The 26,851-nt window shown below is 37.8% G+C and overlaps 1 protein-coding gene across 5 annotated transcripts in view; it reads left to right on the plus strand.

Moving 5' to 3' along the window:
* VPS45 (vacuolar protein sorting 45 homolog) overlaps positions 1 to 26,851 on the plus strand; it is a 66,929-nt gene that overhangs the window by 28,518 nt on the left and 11,560 nt on the right. For 4 of the 5 annotated variants that reach the window (XM_086718076.1, XM_086718079.1, XM_025931342.2 and 1 more), the window contains exon 14: positions 12,194 to 12,325. In XM_086718076.1, coding sequence (XP_086574202.1) covers positions 12,194 to 12,325 — 132 coding nt within the window. Of the gene's footprint in view, positions 1 to 12,193; positions 12,326 to 22,720; positions 24,867 to 26,851 lie in introns of those variants that run through there. The other variant, XM_086718078.1, reaches the window with a different exon arrangement.

The raw sequence follows: 26,851 nt of genomic DNA on the forward strand, positions 1-26,851 counted from the left end.
CCCATGAGCCCAGTGGTTTTCTCCAGCAACTTTTGGCTATACTAGATTAAATGAGGATAAGGCTACCCAGAAACATATGGCCAACTAATCTTTGACAAAGCAGGAAGGAATATCCAGTGGAATAAAGACAGTCTCTTCAGCAAGTGGTGCTGGGAAAACTGGACAGCAACATGCAGAAGAATGAACCTAGACCACTTTCTTACACCATACACAAAAATAAACTCAAAATGGATGAAAGACCTAAGTGTAAGACAGGAAGCCATCAAAATCCTTGAGGAGAAAACAGGCAAAAACCTCTTTGATCTTGGCAGCAGCAACTTCTTACTCAACACATCTCCAGAGGAAAGGGAAACAAAAGCAAAAATGAACTATTGGAACCTCATCAAAATAAAAAGCTTCTGAACAGCAATGGAACAATCAGCAAAACTAAAAGATAACTTACAGAATGGGAGAAGATATTTGCAAATGACATATTGGATAAAGGGTTAATATCCAAAATCTATAAAGAACTTCTCAAACTCAACACCCAAAAACCAAATAATCCAATGAAGAAATGGGTAAAAGACATGAATAGAAAAAAAAAAAAAAAAAGACATGAATAGACACTTCTCCAAAGAAGACCATGAAAAAATGCTCAACATCACTCATCATCAGGGAAATACAAATCAAAACCACAGTGACATACCACCTCACACGTGTCAGAATGGCTAATGTTAACAACTCAGGCAACAACAGATGTTGGTGAGGATGCAGAGAAAGAGGATCTCTTTTGCATTGCTAGTAGAAATGGAAGCTGGTGCAGCCACTCTAGAAAACAGTATGGAGATTCCTCAAAAAATTAAAAATAGAACCACCCTATGACCCAGCAATTGCACTATAGGTATTTATCCAAGGGATACAGGTCTGCTGTTTCAAAGGGACACAGGCACCCCCATGTTTATAGCAGCACTATCAACAATAGCCAAAGTATGGAAAGAGCCCAAATGTCCATCGATGGATGCATGGATAAAGAAGATGTGATACACACACACACACACACACACACACACACACACACACACACACTGGAGTATTACTCGGCAATCAAAAAGAATGAAATCTTGCCATTTGCAACTACCTGGATTGAACTAGAGGGTATTATGCTAAGCGAAATTAGTCAGAGAAAGACAAATATCATATGACTTCACTCATATGAGGACTTTAAGACACAGAACAGATGAACATAAGGGAAGGGAAGCAAAAACAGTATAAAAACAGGGAGGGGGACAAAACAGAAGAGACTCATAAATATGGAGAACAAACAGAGGGTTACTGGAGGGGTTGTGGGAGGGGGAATGGGCTAAATGGGTAGGGGGCATTAGGGAATCTACTCCTGAAATCATTGTTGCACTATATGCTAACTAATTTGGATGTAAATTTAAAAAATAAAGTTTAAATAAATAAATGAGGATAAGGGTGATAGCTGGGCCCAACCAGGATTTGGGGAACTGAAAACAGAAGGAGGTTATTGGATGGTGAATAAAGTATTGTTGAGTGGATTGGAGGTCTTGATGACGTCAAAGAATTATTATAGTTGAAGTATTAGTATAAGTGAATTAGAAGTTAAGGAGGTAATTATTGGAGAAACAGATCTTGGATTCAAGATTTCACAGTGCACATACTTGTAGTGAAAAAGTTTGTGTTATAATCATGGATGTTGGATCACTTCTCGGCCTTTTGGTTAAGATCAAGTGTATAATCATGGATGTTGGTAATGTGGGATGGAAGAACAGATCATCCTGGATGAGGAGACCAGGATAGAAGATGAGTAATCCACATTGATGTGAAAGTCACTGAAAATCCTGAAAGGAACAACAGTGAGAAGGAGGACAATAAATCAGAGCTAAAGTCTTTAGGGAATAAGACAGTGACCAAGAAAAGAGGTCAGGAGAAAACACTGCAACTGTATCATGAGCCTCTAGGTCAATGGAAACATTGAAGAAGGCAGGGAAGTTGGTTACACAACAACAGAGGAGGGCGCAGAAGATCCCTATGTCACTTTCTGGCCCCACTTAACAGAAGGAAGACTACAGAGGCCTTAAAAAGACCTACTGAAGGGCCGCCTGAGTGGCTCAGTCGGTTAAGCATCCGACTCGGCTCAGGTCATGATCTCACGATTTGTGAGTTCAAGCCCCGTGTCAGGCTCTGGGCTGACAGCTCAGAGCCTGGAGCCTGCTTCAAATTCTTTGTTTCCCTCTGTCTGCCCCTCCACCGATTGCACTCTGTCTCTTGCATTGTTTCAAAAACAAATTAAAAAAAAAAAAAAAAAAAGACCTACTGAACAATTCCATGTAGATATATTGTGCAAGTACACAAACACCTATAAACAAGGATAGTTACCAAAACATTATTTGTAATAATTTAAGGAAAAAAAAAAACAAAAAACAAAAACAAGGGGCGCCTGGATGGCTCAAGTCAGTTAAGTGTTGGAATTTAGCTCAGGTGTTGATCTCGCAGTTCATGAGTTCGAGCCCGCATCAGGCTCTCTGCTGTCAGCACAGAGCCCGCTTCTGATCTTCTGTCCCCCTCTCTCTCTGCCCCTCTCCTACTCACTCGCTCTCTCTCAAAAATAATAAACATTTAAAAAAGGAAAAACAGAAACAAGCTAAATATCCATCAGTAGAGGACTTGTTACCTAAATTGTAGTAGAGTGCTATGTGTTCTTAAAAAGTGGTGTAACTCTTCTTGGGGTAATACAAAAACTTTCTAAGATACATTGGATAGAAAAACAAGATGCTATAATACTCCTTTTGTGTAAAAAAACATATCTAAGCATAAATGTGATTATATACGTATGTGTATATAAACAAGTCTGCTTGGCTACAGGCATGCATAATATGTATGTAATATATATGCTTATGTATATAGTAAATATTTCTTGAAGAATTAACAAGAAAATGTTAATAGTGGTTACCTCTGGATGTTGAGACAGTAGTTAGATGTATACATACCTATCTTTCCCATTAGATATTGCATTAGGTATCATAATCTTGAAGTAAAAACTATGTTTTATTAATATTGGGTTTTTCACAATATTTAACACAGTGCTTTACAAATAGGTGTCCAATAGATGTTGTCAAATTTATTATGTAGGCATTTAAAACAGTTGAAATGACAAGATTTACAGTTGGAAAATTTAAACTAAAGGATAAAATTGGTTGATGTTCCCAGAAAATTGAGATTTTTACAGTTTGCCATCAACTGTCCACAGTATTTTGCCTCCACTTGGCCTCATTCTCAGTTGTAGCCACTGTCTTGGATCATCACATTGAGAAGAGTCATTGATTTTAGTCCTCTTTATGTAAGTTAAGTCTCATCATGATAGAGCTCCTTGGTTTTGTTGTTATTAGAAAGTATCAAAGGAGATGTGGCAAGAATACAACTTTTTTGCAAAACCAGGAACTCTTATAGAAATGTTTTAGCCCTTAGCTATTAAATTCATGGTTTACCTGTTTGGCAGTATAGCCATATCTACAAATTGAGTTTTGATCTTTCTTCTGCAGATGGGACTCCCACATAGCCTATTTAACAGGCTCATTTTTCCTTCTCACTCCAGAATTGCTTCTTGTCCCTGATAAAAACAAGCAACTTAAACATTTGGTGAGAAAATGGAGCTATCTGGTCATGCATTCCATAGTCAATTCAAAACGGAAGTACTTTTTCACGTTTACACAAATTTAGTAGAATCTTGTTGTAGCAGTTTATTTTTGTTTCTATAAAGGCAGCAGTCCTTTAACATTGGCCTTTTTTCCAGTAAATGCTCATAAGATCTTTACTATCTGTAAGTGTATTCAAAAAATTAAATTTTAGCCATAAACACAGTGGTCCACAAAGTAAATAAAATATTGCCTCTTAAAAGTTTAAGTTTTTCTTTTTTTTTTTTTTAATTTTTTTTTTCAACTTTTATTTATTTTTGGGACAGAGAGAGACAGAGCATGAACGGGGGAGGGGCAGAGAGAGAGGGAGACACAGAATCGGAAACAGGCTCCAGGCTTTGAGCCATCAGCCCAGAGCCTGACGCGGGGCTCGAACTCACGGACCGCGAGATCGTGACCTGGCTGAAGTCGGAAGCTTAACCGACTGCGCCACCCAGGCGCCCCAAAAGTTTTAAGTTTTTCTACTCAGCTTATTCATGTATGGAAGTAATGATTTCCAGAAATACTATATGTGAGAATTTTTTGTTTATTTTTCTAATAAAATAAGGTGTAAATTGGTTGAGTTCTCAAGGTATCCTTGTATATCTATATACAGCATGAACTGACTGCTGTTTATTCTAATGTTTGTTGCCGGCATTAATTAATGCTTTTGGTTGCTATGGTGAATTACAGAGCACAGCAAGATGTGTACAAAGAATTGAACCTGTGTATTCCACTTAGCTCTAACCATCATATAAAAATGATTTGTCGTGTATTTTACTGTTGGCCCCATCAGAACATCTACTTTTAAAATTCACCAGGGAAAGGAATGAAAAGGAAAAATGTCAGGGATTTTTTTTTTCCGTTGATGTTCCTCCTTAAGCCGGTTTGAATAAGTAGTAGGAGGCTCAGGAAAACATTTATTAATGTTTTCATAACCAAATGTGACATAGTCATCTTTGTTAAGTACACAATTAAGTCAGACTGTAAGAGTCTATCCCTGTATCTAAGTTTTGTCCTCATGTTAATATAACCTACACCCACAGGTACTGTCTGTTGACATTTCTTCCCTCTCCAGTAACACGAAAATACTCTGGCACCCTGAAATTGTCAGGCTAAAGGGTGGAATTCTCAGACTCTACTCGGAGTCTGCTTGAGTTTATTCCTTCTCAGTTCTCGCCTTTCTTTTCCATAAGAGACAGATGTACTCTTGAGGTAAATAGAGGGAAGCTATAGAAAATCAACAAATATTTTCCAGGATGATCCTCATTAGTCTGCCCAGCTGCTTTTTAAATTGACTTATCAGATCAGAAGCTCAAAACAGAAGTGTTCCTGTCTGGTTCTTCTCCCTGCAAGGGAGAAACTTCCTTCCCTTCTTCTTAATGAAATAATCTGTGCAATTCATGAGTATTTACTCAAGATAAACTGCATAACAGGTCTAGAGTTGTCCCTCAATGTAAAGAGTCTCACTGTAAAAAAATACTCATTTTTTTGAGAATGGAATTTCATTTCAGCTTTGAGGATTTTATTACTTCTCCGAACAGTGTAACTGCTTTTTTCCCCATTTTCTACCGAGGCTGACCTCAGATGGTTACAACATAGACCAAACAATTGACAGAATGTCTTCTGTCTCCTTGATGGCACATTCTTCCAACACTGGATTTTTTTCCTCCACAGAACTAATTCTTCACTTCCTTTAATGAATATTAAACCAGTAATGACTGTATTTGGGAAGTCATTATTATCTCAGCTCATTGGTACTTCTTGAATCAATATAGTGGGAAGAATTAGAAACTTATATCCTTCATAGTTTGGTGTTAAAAAGAAATTGCATATATCCATGAGGGTAATGCTGTGATAAAGGTTACAGAGATTCCTGTCCATATTTAAAATTATAGCCAACTGTAGCTTATTTGATCCCCTTAAGAAATTGATTTGTCCAACTCTTGATTTCAGCTCATGTCATGATCTCACTGTTCATGAGATTGAGCCCCTCATCAGACTCTCCGCTGACAGCATGGAGCCTGCTTGGGATTGTCTCTCCCCCTCTCTCTCTGTCCCTCCCCCATGTATGTACACGCGTGCGCTCTCTCTCTCTCTCTCTCTCTCTCAAAATAATAAAACAAATTAAAGAAAAAAATCTTTCCTAAAGATCTGACAAGAACTAAACTTGAGTTTTAGCTGTTCATGTTCCCCTTCTGTAGAAGTATTAGTCCGAACTGAAACAGCCCATGTCAGTTGGAGAAAAAGAAGAGAACCTGTATTTTGCCTGAATATTCAGTCCCCAAATAATTAAAAGCTAATCATACTTGGTGAAAAAATATTACTGTCATAATCATACAGCATTTCTTAAGCAAATGACCTTTCTCCACAAGAAAAAGCTGGCCAGTAACTGGAGGCAAGGACTTGACCGAAAAAACCTTGATGGTATAGAGAATTTTAGTGATTCAGGTAATGCTTTCCTGCAAGTTTACAAAGAACCTCTTTCCCTACAGCCTAAAGCACTAGATTAATACTGGATTAATAACTTAGCCTAAAGGCTGGTATCTACTTCTTTGTGATACTAGAGGAAATAACACAAATTATAGCTTAGTGCCACTACAAATTCATTATTTCTAAACTCACTTGGGCCTTCCAGGACACTCAAACTTTTTTTAAAAATTCTTTTAACGGTTATTCATTTTTTGAGAGAGAGAGAGGGGAGGGGTAGAGTGCGAGATGGAGACACAGAATCCAAATCTGTCAGCACAGAGCCAGATGGGGGGCTTGAACTCATGAACCGAGAGATCATGACCTGAACCAAAGTCAGACGCTCAGCCAACTGAGCCAACCAAACTTTTAAAAGTGTCTTTTAAACATGAAAGATACTCAAACTTTTATGTACCCTTGATTCTCTCTCTTTGTCTCATTCTCCACATCAGTTTTGAATGTTTTCCATTCTCTACAAATCACCTAATCCACCCCAGAGCCCAGCAGTGTTTCCTAGAGAAAAAAATTGAATCTGTCAGACATTAACTCCCTCAGTGTCTAGCCCCCATTTTTATAAACTTATTTACATATCCCTACCTTTATGTCCTTCCTCCACTCTAACGGAAATACATCCTTTTTTCCTATTTGGAGCTAATCACTCTGTCAACACTCTTGTCTTAGACTCCTGTCATCTCCTGAGACCTTCCTGTGTTGATTCCCTCCTTCTCTTTCCCTCCCTCCTATATTTTCAGCTTCTCCTTGTCTAACTACTTTCCCACAGACTATGAGCATACTCGGGTTTCTCCTATTAAACAAGCAATAATTCTAAAACCCTTGAGCCTGCGTTCTTCTCTGTCTCCTTCCTTTCACCGCCAGGCTTCTTGAATGAAATCACTGTCTTCACTTCTTCAATCCATGCAGCCTGGGTTCTTACTCCAAAATAATACACTAAGACTTTTCTTACAAATGCACATCACAGCAGCATGCACCGCGGTCTCTTTCAGTCCTCACCTTACTTACCCACTGTGCATTTGACACTGTTAACCATTCTGTTCTTCTTGAAAGTCACTTGTCCATTGGCCACTCCCTTCTGGTTCTCCTCCTACTTTTCTGATAGTTTCTCAGTTACCTTTGCTGGCTATTCATCTTGCTTAGCCTGTAGATGTTAAAGATTCCCCAAAGCTCTGTCTTTGGGTTCTCTTCTCATACCACACGACCTCCTTAGGTAGAACTCCTCGCTCCTGGATGAATCAGTCGGTTAAGCGTCCAGCTCTTTGTTACAGCTCAGGTCATGATCTTACAGTTCGTGGGATCGAGCCCCATGTCTGGCTCTGCGCTGACAGCGCAGGGCTTGCTTGGGATTGTCTATCTCCCTCACTCTCTGCCCTTCCCCTCTCACATGCTCTATCCCTCTCTCTCTTTCTCTCCCTCTCTCTCAAAATAAATCAACTTTCTTCAAAAGTTAAAAGAAAAAAAAAGAACTCTATTCCCATGGCTTCAGCTGCCACTTGTATTCAGGGAAATCACTAGGCCTAAATGTCCAGATAGATGTTTAGTGGACGTCTCTGTTGGGATGCTCCACAGGTATCTCCAATACATGTTTTTGTCTTATTTTCGGTAAACCAGTCTTGCTTGCTTTCTCAAACCTAAACCACTATACCTAGTCACCAAAACCAGAAAACTTAAACATATAATGTCCTCTCCCTTTATCCTCATCCTCTACATTTAATCATTGACCAAATTCTGAAGAGTCCTCATTTTTTGTGTCTTCTATATCCAGTCTCTCTCTACACTCCTGGTATTTCTTCAGTTCCATTTTTCACCATGTCTTTCTAGAAGTCTTACAATAGCCTTTTGTTTCCCAGTTTTTCCTACCTGCATCCCCCAGTCCATTCTCACACAACTGCCAAAATTGTCCTTCAAAAAAGCACATTTGATCAAGGTACCTGTTAAAACCCTTCAGTGACTCCCCCATGGCCTAGAAGACTCAAGGCCTTCCATTGTCTGGCCCATGCTTACTTCTCCCTCTCTTTCTCTCACTATGTCTCTAATTTATCTGCTTCATTCCAGCCATAACAGGGGAGTTAGGATGAATCCAGTTTTTGTCCTAAGCAACTGAAAGAATAGACTGGCCGTCAACTAAGATGGGGAAAGCTATAGGTGAAACAAGCTTGGGGGAGGTTAGGAATTTGAACATTTGAGTTGAGAAATTTGTTAAACATCCAAGTAGAAGTGTCAAGTAAATAGATATTTAAGGCTGGCATTTAGGAGAGAGGTCTGTCTGGGCTGGAGACAGAGATTTGGGAGTCATCAGCAGAGAGATGTATTTAGAAACCATACAACTTGGGTGTGATCATCTAGGGATAATCAGTAGGCTCAATAGAACTTTCTACAGTGATGGAAATGTGCTCTGTGCTGTCCTGTAAGGTAGTCATTAGCCACATGTGACTGTTGAGTACTTGAAATGTGACTAGTTCTGTTGAAGAACTAAATATTAATTGATTGATTGATTTTTTAATTTTTTTTATTTATTTTTGAGAGAGAGAGAGAGAGAGAGACTGAGCACGAGCAGGGGAGGGGCAGAGAGAGAGGGAAACACAGAATCCAAAGCACGCTCCAGGCTCTGAGCTGTCAGCACAGATCCCAACACGGGGTTCGAACTCACACACTGTGAGATCACGACCTGAGCTGAAGTCAGACGTTTAGCCAACTGAGCCTCCCAGGTGCCCCCGATTATTTTTTTAGAAAGAGAGAACAAGCAGGAGAGGAGTAGAGGGAGAGGGAAGAAGAGAATCTTAAGAAGGCTCCATGCTCAGCGCAGAGCCCCATACAGGGCTTGATTTCACGACTGTGAGATCATGATCTGAGCCGAAACCAAGAGTCAGATGCTTAACCAGCTGAGCCACCCAGGTGCTCCCTGACTATTTTATTTTAATTAATTTTTAAATGTTTATTTATTTTGAGAGAGCACGTGTGAGTGGGGGAGGGGCAGAAAGGGAGAGAGAGAATCCCAAGCAAGTTCCTTGCTGTCAGTGCAGAACCCAATATGGAGCTCGATCTCACAAACCATGAGATCGTGACCTGAGCCAAAATCAAAGAGTCAGACACTTAACCCACAGATCCATCCAGGCACCCTTATTTTATTTTAATTAATTTAAATAGCCATATGTGGCTAGTGGTAACTACACTGGGCAAAGTAGATCTGGAGAGTAAGTGTAGATGAAGAAGAAAGGAGGACTAGTGACTGGGCTCTGGGCATTCCACCATTAAGAGGTCAAGGAGATGAGGTGAAGCCATCGAGGAACACTGAAAAATAGCAACTAATGAAGTAAGAAGAAAACCAAGAATGTGATGCCCTGGAAACCAAGTGAAGAAAGTATATTGAGGAGGAACAAGTGATCAACTTAGTCAACTTAGAAGGACTGGGCAGCCTGGGTGGCTCAGTCGGTTAAGTGTCCAACTCTTGATTTCAGCTCAGGTCGATCCCAGGTCATGGGATCAAGCTCCATGTCAGGCTTTGCACTAAGCGTGGAGCCTGCTTGAGATTCTCTTTCTTTTTCTTTCTCTCTCTCCCTCTGACACTTTCCCCTGCTCACATACACTCTCTAAAATAAAACTTAAAAAAAAAAAAAAAGGATCAAAAGCCTTGATAATACACGGTACTTGAAAGGTTGTGGAGAAATAGACACTTTCCTGAGTTGCTGGCGGAATGACATCTGTGGAGCAGCTTGGTGACATCTACCAAAGTTTAAAATGCACACTAAAGGGTGCCTAGGTGGCTCAATTGACAAAGCGTCTGACTCTTTGATTTGGGCTCGGGTCATGATCTCATGGTTTGTGGGACCGAGCCCCACATCGGGCTCTGCACTGACAGCATGGAGCCTGCTTGGGATTCTCTCTCTTCTCCCTCTCTGCCCCTCCCCTGCTCGTGCTCGCTCTCTCTCCAAATAAATGAATAAGCTTTAAAAAATAATAACAAAATAAAATGCACACTAGATCCAAGATAAGGGCAAGGAGCAGAACTGTGCACATAAAATGCTTTTATTTATGTGTGTGTGCTATAAATATATATACATATATATGTAGTGTGTGTATATATGTATGTGAATATGTATATGTGTGTATATTTGCATATATACCATAGATAATATCTATGAAAGAACACAGAAGATTCAAGTAGTAGTGTTTGCCTCTACACAAATTGAAGTGTGAGAGCACTGTGGCAGGGAGGAAACTCACTTTTTTTATAGTATTCCTTTTTGTGTTTTATACCATATGCAAACATTTATCTAGGTTAAAATAGCATATTTTAAAATAACAAAAACGATTATAGAATATATAATAGCAAGTAACTCCTAAAGCGTTGTAGTGCTAAGTACATTGTTTCAGGTAAGTAGACTTAAATGAAGTTTATTTTGTCTTAAAAAGTAAATTTAGTATTTAAAGGCATGATTTTAAGTTCCAAGTTCACACAGAAATGTCATGATTGACTCTCTACCTAATTAGTTGCAAAACAACTACCTTTTCATCATCTGGAGCCTCTTAGTGGGTATCTCTGCAATTCAGATTCTCAGAACATTTTAAATTATGGTCATAATATCTGATTCTGTTTCCATGAAGTGCCATAAGAATAAATACTCTCTCAGCTAATTCCTTCATGGTGTTTTAGAAAGAGATGAACAGTGGGGCGCCTGGGTGGCTCAGTCGGTTAAGCGGCCGACTTCAGCTCAGGTCACGATCTCGCGGTCCGTGAGTTCGAGCCCCGCGTCAGGCTCTGGGCCGATGGCTCAGAGCCTGGAGCCTGCTACCGATTCTGTGTCTCCCTCTCTCTCTGCCCCTCCCTTGTTCATGCTCTGTCTCTCTCTGTCTCAAAAATAAATAAACATTAAAAAAAATTAAAAAAAAGAAGAAGAAAAAAAAGAAAGAGATGAACAGAAAGGAAATGTAGGTCCTCTTTTTCATGATTTATACATAAGCACATATGATTAAAGATGTTTCTGTTTAATTTTGTGCTATAACCTCCAAATGGATGCTTCTGCTTGATGTAGTTTTAAATAATGTGCAGTTAAGTCATTTAATAAAATTACTTGCCTACTAAAATTAAGTAATTGTATCTTCTTTTGATGGCATGAGAAAAAACAAGGCAAACTTTAACAGTTTTGGAATGATATGGTCTCCTTCTTGTGAGTATCTACAGAAGGGACCAATAGGAGGTCCTTACTTTTTTACCCCCTCCCCACCGAGGTCCACTTACTTTGTTATAAGCCATTCTGATAAAGGTTGGAACACATAAAACTGCACTGTGCTACCCACACAGTGGATAAGTGAGGCAAGTGACTGAGTTGATGTGTCAGTATCTCCAGTATCAAAACCAGACACAAGAGTTTTTCATTTGTTTGTTTTCAGGGTTGTTTTTTTTTTTTTTTTCTTGGTTTTTCAAAGGATTCAAGAACAAAGATTTTACAAAGAGGTAGATTTCCTAGAAGTGTCATTATTTATGTGTCCCAATCTCTTTTTACACTCAAAATACTAAATGTTTCTAGTTTCCATCTTATGGGAACATCCTAATATACCAGTACTTCCAAAATACTTTAAGGTCCTTGGACAGAGGCCATTGTAATGACACTGTACTAAGTATTTGATAAAGGGCTTATATACGAAAGGAGTTGTGTAGTACAAGCATAAATTACTGCTATATTGATATCATGTCACAGTGAAGTACTCTGAAGCCTCTTGAATATAAAAGAATATTTCTACATTTGGTTCTAGCAAACACTATTGTGCTATTCTGAAATCCACAGCACAGAAATTATAAGACATCCGCTCATAAACAGAAAGCAAATCACTATTCAGCATTTTCTGCTCTGTTTCCTGCCAATTTCAGATAATTAAAACTTTTTTTAAGCCTTTTATTCTATTCTGCTTTAATTCTGCTTCTTCCACCAAAAATGAAAGATTTAGAAATTAAAACTGTGCATATCATAGTAACAACAAATCTTTGCCTTTTTTCCCTCTTATCCTATGATACTGACTTTTCTTCATTATTGCAGACCTCAGGATATCATTGTGTTTATAATTGGAGGAGCCACCTATGAAGAGGCTCTAACAGTTTATAACCTGAACCGTACCACTCCTGGAGTGAGGATTGTCCTGGGAGGAACCACAGTGCATAACACAAAAAGGTAAGGGAGAACATTCCATCCTACAACTCTGTTCCCCTTCCTAGAGAATAAAGCTTAAATTCCTTTTATGTGGGAAAGGTAAGGTCAATGTTGAGTAAACTGCTCTAGACCAAAATGCAACAGTTCATAGAGCAATTTAGCAATTTAGACTTGGTGTGAAATGAAGGATCTATACTCCCATTAGGTTCATAAATCACTTAATTAGTTCAAGGGACCTAGAGTATAAGGACTAGCCTGTACTGTTAACACTTTATATTTCTTATGTTCAAAAAAGGAGAAATCTAATAGCCACAGACTGGTACTTTGAAAATACTAAAGCATAATCATATTGAATTCCATGAGTTTTTCTATTTTGTTTATTAATTACATTTATTCAATAAGTAGTAAGAAGAATACAAAGATAAATAAGATACAGATCCTACTTCAAGGAAGTCATTGTCTGTTAGGAAAGATAGAACATGAAAAAAATAACAAAGTAAGTGCCTGGAGAGACAGACTAAAGAGCCATGGCTTCTCAGTGTGACTAAGAAAAATTAGCAAATATTTCATGGAGAAGATAGTGCATAAGCTGAGCCATGGGTAGAAAATGGACACGAAGAGGAAGAATACATTCTAGGCAGAGTTAACCACATGAACAAGTTACAGAAGCTGTAGGCAACATGCATAGGAAAAGAAGAGCAAATAGTCAACCAGCTGGAATGTGCACAATAAGTGAAAACGTTGACTGAATGCTATAATTGTGAAAGGCCTTGAATTCCAGGCTGAGAATGAAAATGAAGAATCATTGAAAGTATTTAAGCAATAGAAATTACAAGAGAGTCACAGTATTTTAGGAAGATTAATTTGGAAACTAAGGGTAGGAGAGGCACCTGGGTGGCTCAGTCAAGTAAGTATCCGACTCTTGATTTTGGCTCAGGTCATGATCTCACAGGTTTTGAAATCAAGCCCTACCTTGGGCTCATGCTAACAGGGCAGAGCCTACTTGGGATTCTCTCTACTGTCGCTCTGCCCCTCCTCCCTCTCGTGTACGCTCTCTCACTCTCTCTCTTAAATAAATAAACTTTAAAAAACAAAAAACTAAGAGTAGGAAAGATAGGAGGAGATGGAGAACCGTGGTATGATAGTTGAATTTAATGATGGGGCGCTGAGAGATCTGTCCATGCTGAGCCAGGAACACATGGATACATCAGGAGTCATTTAGAGGTGTTTGTGTTCTTTTTTGTTTGTATTGCTGTTTGGCCTTTTAACATAACTTTTCCCCTTTATCATGGAAGTAATATGTATTTATTCTGAAATTCTTTTCATTCAGAAAATATAAAGAGAAAAAAAAGCTTCCATAATCTAACCATTGTTACACCTTGATCTTTCCAGCACGTTTTTTTTTTCTGAATTAAGTTTATTTATTTATTCTAAGAGAGAGAGAGAGAGAGAAAGCATGAGTGGGGGAAGGGCAGGCAGAGGGAAAGAATCCCAATGCAGGGCTTAAACTCAACGAGATCATAACCTGAGCTGAAACCAAGAGTCGGATGCTTAACCAACTGAGCCACTCTGGTGAGACCTTTTTTTTTCTGAGCCTGATTTATGTGAGTGTATCAGCAGAAAGGGATATCTTATACATTCTGTTTTATGACCTGAATTTTGTAGTCTATGAAGTATACATCTTTTAGTGTTAAGTATATAATCATTCATTCATTAAACAAATATTAATTGAAAGATAAGATTACCAGAGTTTGAATCCTGACTTTCCCTCTTACTGTTTAGGCAAATTACTTAACTGCTTTGTCAGTTTTCTAGAGCTTACTGGCCATTTATATAGCTCTTTTTGAATTGCTAGTTCATATTTTTTTTTAAGTTTATTTATTTATTGAGAGAGAGAGAGAGAGCACATACAAGTGTGCACACACAGGTGTGGGGGGTGGGGGGAGGCAGAGAGAGTAGGAGAGAGAATCCCAAACTGGCTTCTCGCTATCAGTGCGGAGTCCAACGTGGGGCTCAAACTCATGAACTGTGTGATCATGACCTAAGCTGAAACCAAGAGTCAGATGCTTAACTGACTGAGCCACCCAGGCACTCCTTTTTTTTTTTTTTTAAGTTTATTTACTTGCCCAGTTCATATTCTTTGCCCATTTTACAATTTGGTTATTTTTTGCCAATGATTTTTATTAATTATATCTGTATAATTAAGGATATTGACCATTTGTTACATATTTTAGCAAATCTTTTTTCTTGTTTGATGATCCGTTTGATAGTATTCACAGTATTTTGTATAAAAGTTTTTATTATTTTTTTTTTTATTTAAAAATTTTTTTTCAACGTTTTTATTTATTTTTGGGACAGAGAGAGACAGAGCATGAACGGGGTAGGGGCAGAGAGAGAGGGAGACACAGAATCGGAAACAGGCTCCAGGCTCTGAGCCATCAGCCCAGAGCCTGACGCGGGGCTCGAACTCACGGACCGCGAGATCGTGACCTGGCTGAAGTCGGACACTTAACCGACTGTGCCACCCAGGCACCCCTATTTTTACTTTTATGTAGTCAAAACTACCAGTGATTTCTGCCTTTGGTGCCGTTCTTAGTTCTTTCCCAGCCAAAATTATGTAAATGCTAACCTCTATTTTTTCCATTTTTAAGACTTGCATTTAAAGTTATAGCTTTATAATCCATCAAAATTTTATTTTGTAGTAAATTGTGCGGTAGTTTCCTTTTATAATTTATAGAAATATATACTTGCATACTTCATTACATACAGAGAAGCGTATGAATGATAAGCAGACAGCTCAATGAAATATGACAAAGTGAATACAACTATGTCACTACTACCCAAACCAAGTCGTAGAATGTTACCAGCATCTCCAGAAGTCTCCCTTATGCCTCACGTCCCCTCCTTGTCACAACTCTCACAAAGTAATCACTATTTTGACTTCTATCACCACAGATTAGTTTTACCTGCCCTTAAAAGATATTTGTTGAATGAATGAAGAAACAGGTTAAAAGTAATCTATTTCTGCCTTTCTCACAAATAATACAAGGATCTTGGAATGATCAGAAGGATCTCTGATCAGCTTCCTCCCAACTGACAAGCTATCATAGTTAGCATTTTGGTTCCATCTTGTTTTTATAATTATGATTAATTTGGTTAATCATCATCATTATTTTTCAGTTGTCATTATGTATTTGCTTCCCCTGCCCCCCAACACTAGCTTTTTCACTCTGCTCCTTCTTTCTAATCCAATTTTCTTCTTATTAAAAACATCCTTGGGGCACCTGGGTGGCTCAGTGGGTTAAGCATCCGACTCTGGCTCAGGTCATGATCTCACTGCTCTTGGGTTTGAGCTCCGCGTCAGACTCTGTGCTGACAGCTCAGAGCCTGGAGCCTGCTTCAGAGTCTGTCTCCCCTGCTTATGCTCTCTCTCTCTCTCTCAAATATAAAATTAAAAACATTTTTAAAAATCCTTTAGTAGTTCTTTTAGCTACTAGTCAGTTTGATTTTTTTGTATAAAAATATCTTAGTTTATTAAGTTTAGAAATCCAGGTTGATAATTTACTCTCAGCACTTAAAAGTCAGAAGAAATGGAATATTATTTTTAATTGTTGCTGTTAAGTCTCCTTTCAATATAATTATTTTTTTGGGTTGTAGGCAATATATTCTCTGATTCTTTTAAGATTGTCTTTGATGTTCTTGTTTCAGTATTATGTATCTAAATGTGAATTTATATTTATAGTAGTTGGCATGAAAACTCATGTTTGGCAAAATTATTGGAAAATTTCTAGTCATTATTTCTTTTAACATTGCTGCTTTTCTGTTTCCTCTGTTCCATCCTTCTGGAACTCCTATGAGATATGTTTTGTCTCTTAACCTTTCATTTATATTATCAATTCATATCTCTCTGTGCTGCAGATCTGTGTAATTTTTCAGATCAGTATTCCATTTCAATAATTCTCTCTTCATCTGTGTCTAATCTGTGTTTATTTTAATTTGTCCATTCAGGTTTTAACTTCAAAGGTTATATTTTTATGTCTATAAGTTCTTTTTGCTTCTTTTTCAAATTTTCTTGATATTTTGTTAATTTCTTCTTCCCTCATGTTTTCAAATTCCTCATTTTTCTTTAATCACATTAATTCTGTAACCTAAAATACTTTCTAGTTCCTGAGCAAATAATCTTTTATGTAAAAATAAGAAAGTGGGGCATTTTTACAAAAGCTTTAGATTAGAGTCTTCCAACTAGCCAGGTTTGGTATTTCCTCGTCTGACCTAACAGTACACTGAATTATGTTTGAGCTAATAGCCTCAGCAATAGAAGGTTCATTAAAATCTTGAACAGGATTGTTTGCTGGCCCTAACCAATGAAACTTTTTAAGAAGGAGGGAGTTACTATGGTAACAACCAACCTGGAAAAAAAATTAATGTTTGCAATACAAAAATGATCCAAAATCAGGTTTTTATCATTTATAAAATGATAAAATCATCAATCAGGTTTTTATCATATATATTTCATAAATATATAACCTCTAGTTAATAGATCGTGAAATTTATCATTATCAGTAAAAAGATAGTGGAATTTGTATTTCAGAGATCAATTATCATAAAGGCCTAAATAATCAAAAGCAACTTAGCTTCAGCTTTTAGTGGAAAGGCTCCATTTTCATGATGAACGTGGGCTACCTTGGGTATTGCTAAGCATGTTGCATAAGTCCACATCTCTTAATATATTTTGAAATCTTGGACTCTCAGTAAGTGGAAAGGTTAATATTTTTTTAAATCAGTTTCATAACTGGATATAGTAGGGCTGCTGTGAGCTGGCAATAAAACCTTCATTTGGGGGAGAGTAAGTTTAATAATTTGTTTCTGTAGGATGTGAGGGCGATCTGGCTGCGACATCTGTCACCCCATTGATCGCCAGGGTTGATTCGGCTGATCTGGCTGGCTAGGCGGGTGTCCCCTTCCTCCCTCACCGCTCCATGTGCGTCCCTCCCGAAGCTGCGCGCTCGGTCGAAGAGGACGACCTTCCCCGATAGAGGAGGACCGTTCTTCGGTCAAGGGTATACGAGTAGCTGCGCTCCCCTGCTAGAACCTCCAAACAAGCTCTCAAGGTCCATTTGTAGGAGAACGTAGGGTAGTCAAGCTTCCAAGACTCCAGACACATCCAAATGAGGCGCTGCACGTGGCAGTCTGCCTTTCTTTAAAAAAAAAAAAAAAAAAAAAAAAAAATTTGTTTCTGTAAATTGTTGGGGTTTAATTTTTATGAAGGGGTGTATTATGCAATTCCCTATGTAATATGGGGGTTATTTCTTAAGGAAGAGTCCAAAGAAATAAGTGACACACAGCATTGACCCCAAGAGTTCAACGGCACAGAAGTACTATTTTAAGAGATTGTAGTGATCAGGAAATAGTATACTTTTAGATGTGAGTGATGAATGCCCTCCTTTTATACTTGGAATCATGTAAAATGTGGTATGGGCTACCCCACAAGGCTATGGATTAATAGATGTCTCAATAAACAGGAAAGAAATCATGTCTCATAGCTGGGAGTGTGATGTGCTGATAGAGGAACTACTATCCCTCTAGAGTGGGAAATGCGTATTGCAGGATATTTCTGGGATACAGGTCACTTGATTTCCCTGATCTCTTAAGTAAAACCTTAGATCAATAGAGGTTTATTCTGTAGTCAGATACCACCACTTACTAGTTTATGATTTGGGCCAAGATACTTAATGTAATGGTAAGTAGGTCAAAAATGATCTCCTGCATCCTAGAAAATTACATGTAACCTTATCTCTCATGTAGCAATTTTAATAATCTTCATCCTGGGATACCTTCTATTTCTAAAAGACATCAAGATTTTTTTTAACTTTTTTTTAACATTTATTGCTGAGAGACAGAGAGAGACAGAGCACAAGCAGGGAAGGGGCAGATAGAGAGGGAGACACAGAATCTGAAGCAGGCTCCAGCTCTGAGCTGTCAGTACAGAGCCTGATGTGGGGCTTGAACCCACAAACCATGAGATCATGACCTGAGCTGAAGTCAGATGCTTAACTGACTGAGCCACCCAGGCACCCCAAGACATTAAGACTTTAAATGGAGATATACATTAGTTGAATCTGAAATTCAACTTGCCATTCAAAGTTATAATTTACGGGTGCCTCCGTGGCTCAGTCAGTTAAGCGTACAACCCTTGATTTTGACCCAGGTTATAATCTCACAGTTCATGAGTTCAAGCCCCGCATTGGGCTCTGTGCTGACACTGCAGAGCCTGCTTGGGATTCTCTCTCTCTCCCTCTCCCTCTGCCTCTCTCTCTCTCTCAAAATAAATAAATAAACTCTGAAACACAAAAGTTTTTAAAAAAAGTTATAATTTAAGTTGCACTTTCTCAAGTACCTTTTTTTTAATGGAGGTATAATTGATATATAACATTATATTAGCTTCAAGTATACAGCATGTACATTACAAAATGATCACCACAGTAAGTCTAGTTAACATCCATCAGCATATATAGTTACAAAAAATGCTTTTTCTTGTGATGGGAAACATTTAAGGTTTACTTTCTTCACAACTTTCAAATATACAATGTAGTATTATTAACTAGAGTTTCCAGACTTTACATTATATCCCCCTGATTTACTTATTTTATAAAATGAGTTTTGCACCTTTCAACTCCCTTCACCCATCTCACCCACCCCTCCACCCACTGCCTCTGGCAACTACCAATCTTTTCTCTGTATCTGTGAGCTTGGTTTTGTTTTATTTTGTTTTGCTTTGTTTAGAGTCTACATATAAGTGAGATCATACAACATTTGTCTTTCTCTGTCTGGTTTATTTCACTTAGCATAATGCCCTCAAGATCCAGCTATATTTTCACAAATGGCAAGTTTCCTTTTTTTTTTATGGCTATTATTTCATTGTATAGATATGCACCACATTCTCTTTATCCATCCGTCTATGGATGGACCTTTAGGTTGTTTTCTTATCTTGGCTATTGAAAATAATTCTGCAGGGTGCCTAGATGGCTCAGTTGGTTAAGCATCTGACTCTTGATTTGGGTTCAGGTCATGATCTCATGGTTCATGAGATCGAGCCCCAAGCCTGGTTCTGTGCTGACAGCATGGAACCTGCTTGGAATTCTCTCTTTCCCTCTCTGTCTCTGCCTGCACACATGCTCTCTCTCTCAAAATAAATCAATATTTTTTTAAAAAAGAAAGTAATTCTCCAACGAACATGGGGGTGTGTATATCTTTTTGAGCTAGTGTTTTTGTTTCCTTTACATAAATACCCAGAAGTGGAATTGCTGGATCATATGGTAGTTCTAGTTTGAATTTTTTGAGGAACCTCCATATTCTATTCCATAGAGACTACAACAGTTTACATTCCCTCAACAGTACATAAGAATTCCTTTTCTCCACATCCTTGCCAACACTGGTTATTTTTTGCCTTTTTGATAATAGCCATTCTAACAGGTGTGAGGTAATGGCTCATCCTGGTTTTGATTTGCATTTCCCTGATGACTACTGATGTTGAACATCTTTTCATGTACCTGTTGGCCTTCAGTATGACTTCTTTGGAAATATGTTTATTCAAATCCTCTGCCCATTTTTTAATCAAATTATTTTTTTTAATGTTTATTTATTTTTGAGAGAGAGAATGAATGAGTGGGATAGGGGCAGAGAGAGAGGGAGGCACAGAATCCAAAGCAGGCTCAAGGCTCTGGGCTGTCAGCACAGAACCCAACATGGGCTTGAACCCATGAACCATGGATCATGACCTGAGCTGCAGTCAGATTGCTTAACCAATCTGAGTCACCCAGGTACCCCTAATTGAATTGTTTGTTTGTTTTTTTCATTGAGTTATATGAGTTCTTTATGAATTTTGGATATTAACCCCTTTTTGGATGTATGATTTGCAAATATTTTCTCAATTCAGTAGGTTTTTCATTTTGTTGATGACTTCCTTTGCTGTATAGAAGCTTTTTTAGTTTGATGCAGTCTCACTTGTTTATTTTTTTTTCTTGCCTTTGCTTTTGGTATCAAATCCAAAAAATTATCATCAAGACCAATGTCAGGGAGCTTACTGCTTATGTTTTCTTATAGGAGTTTTATGGTTTCAGATCTTTTTTTAAATTTTTTTATTTTATTTTTTTTTTTTAGATAGAGTGCACATGCATGTGTCCATGTGGGCAGGGGAGGAGCAGAAGGAGAGGAGAGAGAATCTTAAGCAGGCTCCACACCCAGCACAGAGCCAAATGCAGGGCTCCATCTCATGACTGAGGCCATGAGATCATGACCTGAGCCAAAATTAAGAGTCGGACACTGGGGCACCTGGGTGGTTCAGTAGGTTAAGTGTCCGACTTCGGCTCAAGTCATGATCTCACAGTTCGTGAGTTCAAGTCCCACATTGGGCTCTGTGCTGACAGTTCAGAGCCTGGAGCCTGTTTTGGATTCTGTGTCTCCCTCTCTCTCTGCCCCTCCCCTGCTCCTGCTCTGTCTTTCTCTGTCTCTCAAAAAATAAATAAATGTTAAAAAAAAAAAAAAAAGGGTCGGACACTTAACCAACTGAGCCATCCTGGTGCCCCATGGCTTTAGATCTTATATTCATGTCTTTAATCCATTTTGAGTTTATTTTTGTGTGTGGTATAAGATAGTGGTCTAGTTTCATCCTTTTGCATGTGGCTGTCCAGTTTTCCCAACAGCATTTACTGAAGAGACTATCCTTTCCCCGTTGTATATTCTTGCCTCCTTTGCCATAAATTAATTGGCCATATATGCAAGAGTTTATTTCTGGACTCTCTGGTCTGTTCCATTGATCCATTTGTGTTACTACCATACTATTTTGATTACTATAGCCTTGTAATATATTTTGAAATCAGGGAGCACATTGTCTCCAGCTCTTTTCTTTCCTAAGATTGCTTTGGTTATTCAAGGTCTTTTGTGGTTACAAATTTTTTTATTCTATTTCTATGAAAAATGTCATTGGAGTTTTGATGGGGATTGCATTAAATCTGTAGATTGCTTTGGGTAGTGTAGATATTTTAACGATATTAATTCTTTTAATCCATGAGTATGGAATATCTTTCCGTTTATTTATGTCTTCATTTTCTCTCATCAATGTCTTATAGTTTTCAATGTACAGGTCTTTTCACCTCCTTCCTTAAATTTATTCCTAGGTATTTTATTCTTTTTGATATAACTGTAAATGGGATTGTTTTTTTAATTTCTCTTTCTGATAGTTCATTATTAGTGAATAGATATGCAATAGATTTCTTTTTATTGTTTTGTAACCTACAACTTCACTGAATTATTCTAATATTTTTTTGGTAGAGTCTTTAGGTTTTCTGTAAATAATATCATGTCATCTGCAAAAAGTGACAGTTTTACTTCTGACTTTCCAATTTGAATGCCTTTTTTTTTTCTTGCTTTATTGTTCTGGCAGGGATTTCCAATACTATGTTGAATAAAAGTGGTGAAAGTGGACATCCTTGTCTTGTTCCTGATCTTAGAGGAAAAGCTTTTCAGCTTTTCGCCGTTAACTGTGATGTTGGGTGTGGGCTTGTCATAGATGACCTTTACTATGTATGTTGAAGTACATTCCCACTGTACCCACTTTGTTAAGAATTTTTATCTAAAATGGATGTTGAATTTTGTCAAATGCTTTTTCTGTATCTAGTGAAGTGATCTGATCATATCATTTTTTATCTTTCATTTTGTTAATGTAGTATATAAGCATCTTCTTTCTTTAAAACAATTCTTTTGTGACAACATTTTTCGATGATTCAAGTACTGGTTACAGTGAAGCAGAGTTCCACAGCCTTCTGTAGTTACAGGGTTTGTTTCTATAGGTCCTGCTCTAAGTGTAATTGTGATCATCTTTGTCTGGGTTTAAACAAGATTTAAATCTTGTTTAAAAGATTAAACAAACTTTTTTTTAAGTTTATCTATTTACTTTGAGAGAGAGAGTGAGAGTCAGGGAAGGGCAGAGAAAATGGGAGAGAGAGAATCCCAAGCAGGCTCCACATTCAGTGCAGAGCCCAACACACAAGGCTTTATCCCATGAATGGTGAGATCATGGCCTGAACTGAAATCAAGAGTTGGTTGCTTAACTGACTGAGCCACCCAGGCGCCCTGATTTAAACACCATTTAAAATAGAAGGCATGTATTTGCTGCTAAGACACCAAGGAATTTTGCAGAAGCTAATTATCTCCTTAGCAACATTCTTAATAAAATTACCTCCAGATAAAGAGAGGCAGTCAATATTATCTCCTCTCCATAGCCACATGAAGTTTAATATGAATTTTGATTTACTTTCCCTTCTCTTTTTTGTGCATAATGAAATACAAAGAAAAAAAAAAGATACTAACCGGTCACAGGGACCTCTTTAAAGGCATAATTTTCATGCTTCTTTGCAGAGAACCTGCCCTAAAAAGGATCTGGGTAGTGGATTTAGCAGAGATCTGAACACATACAGGTGTGCTTTCCCTGAATGGTTAGTCCGTTGTGTCTCTGGGGTCCATGCAGGTTTGCAGTGTATACACTGTGGTCTCCTGTCTCAGTGTTTTCCCTTCTTATGGAATTAATACCCCCCCACCACCACCACCACCACTACCAACTTCCTTCTTCATTTGTCTCATTAGTCATACTGACCTAATATACCCTCAATTGCTGGTCGGGGAGTGGGTGGGGGTCAAAATTTCAACTTCTAGGAATTGTGCATGACATGAGTTGTTCCATAGCACAACCGAGATTTTCACCAACATCTGTGTGGAACAGTCAGAAGTCTTACTGCCCTAGTTGAGAGTTCTAGAATTCATAAATAAATATATATTGAACACATGAGAACAGCATAAAGTTCATAGTTCACTCACTCATTCAGCAAATAAATTCAGCTCAGTAAATGAGCATGGGAGATACTTCCGTGAATAACATAAAGATCCTAGCCCTCGTGAAAGTTACATTTTAATGCAGAGGGAGACAGAAATAAACAATAAACTTAATAAGTAAACTTGATAGTAAATCAGGTGACAAATACTATGGGAGAAAAAAAGCAAAGCAAGGTAAAGGGCAATTGGTATTGCATGGGGGCTGTGGGAGGTAAGTTACCCTCCTCAGCATGGTGTCAGAAAAGGCCACATTAAGAGATTTGAGGAAAGACTTGAAGGGGTTGAGGGAGTGAACCAAATAGGTGGAGGGAAGAACATTTCGGGCACAGCAGAACTAGTGTCCTAAGGCACAGTCATGCAGTGTGTCTGAGGAGACAGGAGAGGCTGAGGAAAGGAGAGGGAGATGTGCTGTCAGAGAGGAATCTGGAACCTGACAGGGGAGGTCTTGTCCACTGTCTCGAGCACTGGTTTGCACTGTAAGTTAGCATTGAAGGGTTTGGGTTTTCTTCACAGTTCTATTGAACTATAACGTATGAACCATACAATTCATCCCTTTAAAGTATACAATTCAATCGTTTGGGTGTATTCACAGATATGTGCAACCATTAGCCACAGTCAACTTTAGAACATTTTGATGACCTTAGAAAGAACCCCTCTCCCCCCCAGGCCTAAGCAACCACTAATCTACTTTCTGTTTCTGTAGATTTCCCTGTTCTGAGCTTTTCATGTAAAGGGAACCATATAATATATATTGCCTTTTGCGACTGGCTTCTTTTACTTAGTATAATGTTTTCCATGTTGTAGCCTATACCGATACTTCCTTCCTTTTTAATGCTGCATACACTACATTGTATGCCTATACTGTATTTTGTTTATCCGTTTGTCAGTGATGAACATTTGAGCTGTTTCCACCTTTTGGCTGTTATAAACAGTGCTGCTATAAACATTTAGGTACAAGTTTTTATGTGTTTTGTAGATTTTTAAGCAGAACCGTGACATCTGATATTTTATCAGGATCACCCTGGCTAATATGCTTAAAAGCTAATATGCTCAAGAGAGGTATTATTTCTCTTAAATGTTCAAAATAAACATGTGTTAATAGAAAAATGCAAATTCCTAGGTGTATTTAAATGAACCATACCCATTATTTATTCACCTACAATAGACTGATCTGTTGTTCTTGTGTTTCTAATGCACATGATCCTACCTTGCAAATAAATGAGCATCTTGGTTAGGGATTTGAGCTGACTTGCCTTATCACTTCACAAGTCAATCAATATTAAAGAGTTCTAGTCCCTGCCGGCCGCAATTGACACTTTAAGTTAGCCGTGTGAGCTGAGAGGCCAAGAACCAGATCCATACGGATGGAATTGTTCTCTCAGTAGAAGAAATCCCTCTGTCTTCTCGGAATTCAGGATAGAAGTGGAGGGGAACGGGGAAGCTACGTAGATGTATTAGCCAAAGTGCTGCCCTTGCCTGAACCCCACTTGAACTTGGGTGAAGAGAGCACGGTAGTCTCCAGTGCTGTCAGTTTACTACTTAAGAATTTTAACAAGGAGGAAGACGTATCCTGCTAGAAGGTGACCCCAGATCAACAATCCCTTTACAGCCAAATTCCCTTTCAATCTGATAATAACGACTACACATAGTAGGTTCTCTGTAATGCTACCGGATTCAGTTAAACCCTCATTAGCTATACGCCTGCAGAATAATTAATGGTCCCATTTTTCAACTATTTTCTAACTCGTAAAGACAAATAAAGAAAAATAGGCTCCCTCCACCAAGTAGTTCATTCTCATTATAATGAAAACTCAAGTATTAAAGTAAAAACCTTTCATAACACCACAGTTAGAATTAACCACTGTTAGTATTTTGGCATATTCCCTTTGGTTTTTTCTTTACCTAAAGTTCTTTGAGTTTTGTTTTGTTTTTGACATAATTAGGACCATATTGTCTATACAGTTTTCTACTTGTTTTCTTTTAATTATATTGAGAACACTTTCCCATGTTATTAAAAATTATTTAAAATAATCTTAATGGCTATATAATTTCAGTTTTAAGAATATATCTTTAACCATTACTATTAGATATTTAGATTGTTTACAATTTTTATTTGATATAAGTAATATGGCAATAAACATCTTGTGTATTGAGAAACCCTTGTCCCATCTCTGATTATTTCCTTAAGGTAAGTGTGCAGTGAGGCTGTTTCAGTATTGCTTAGAGATATACATTGGTAGAACTTTTCCGGAAAGCAATCTGTATGTATTCAAAGATACAGGGTTGACTGCAGGGCTCTTGTTGTTGAGGTTGCACTAGTTTTCCTGGCTTTTAAGAAGCCCTGGCCCAGGTGATAGAAATGTTTTGTATCTTGATTAGGGAAGTGGTTACACAACTGTATCCATTTGTCAAAATCATCAAACAACACCCTTAAAATTGGTACATTTTGTGTCTGTGAATTATATATCAATAAGAAATTTAAATTTTAAAAACAAAGTTTTGTAGTATCAAACTGACACTTTTTTCTCGATATGGTCAGAAAGATGAAAAAGTAATTTTAGAAGGAATAGTTTTCTGACCATGTAATTCAGTGTTTTTTAACGCCATTGTTCCAGAACCACCCAATATTAGCTAGTGTTATGATTCACATACTTGGAGAAAAATCCATAGCAATTCCTAAAAAGGGAGTTATGATGATACCAAGAATTAAATTTATTTAGCCATAGTATGTGCTAGATAGCACGTTCTACCTGTGCTATCCAGGAAGATAGCCACTAGTCACATGTAGCTACTGAGCACCTGAAATGTGGCTGGTCTAATTTGAGGTGTGCTGCCGATATGAAATATACATCAAATTGCAAAGACTTAATACTAAACAAGAAATGTAAAATAATCCCATTAATAATGTTTTGATGTTGATAATGTTTTGGATATATGGGTTAAGCCAAATATGCTATTAAAATTAATCTCACCTTCCTTTTTACCTTTCTAATATAGTCATAGAACATTTAGAATCCCGTAGCAGTTCACATTTGTAACTTGCTTTACATTTCTGTTGGATAGTACTGCTTTATCCATTCAGTTTTGTTTAATTCTCGTAACGACCCAACGAGATAGATATTTTTATTATCATCAACTTCATTTTCCAGATGGGATTGAGGTTTTAGAGAAGTGAAAACCTTATCCAAAGTCATATAGACCTAATAGGCGACAAAGCTGGAATTGAACTCAGATGGTGTGTTTCCAGTCTGGACAACTAAGCACTCAGCTGAAATAATATTTTAAGATTTATCTAGCTATGATTTTTCTAATCCCTTGCTTATAAATATCACTTATAAAGTAGGCAGAATTTGTTTTTACCAAATTCACAAATATGTGAAGCTTTCTGCCTACTAAGATATGTTGTAAACCAAAGCAGGGGAAAAAATAGTACGAAAGTGAGGAATAATTAAGAATGAGATTTAAGACAGTGTTGCTCTTTGAATAAAAAATGGTTAACTTGATTAACTAGTTATAACTCTTATTAGTTTCATCACTACCTAAGATGATAATTTAAGGGTTGGTAATAATATAATCCTGACAGAGTAAGTAAGTTACAGTGCAGAGAGTACTTTTTTTTGCAGAGAGTACGTTTTAGGGCCTAGAAAACACTTGGCATTT

The sequence above is a fragment of the Puma concolor genome, chromosome C1 (genome assembly GCF_028749965.1).
Source record: "Puma concolor isolate L17-30 chromosome C1, mPumCon1.1.hap2, whole genome shotgun sequence".
NCBI lineage: Eukaryota > Metazoa > Chordata > Mammalia > Carnivora > Felidae > Puma > Puma concolor.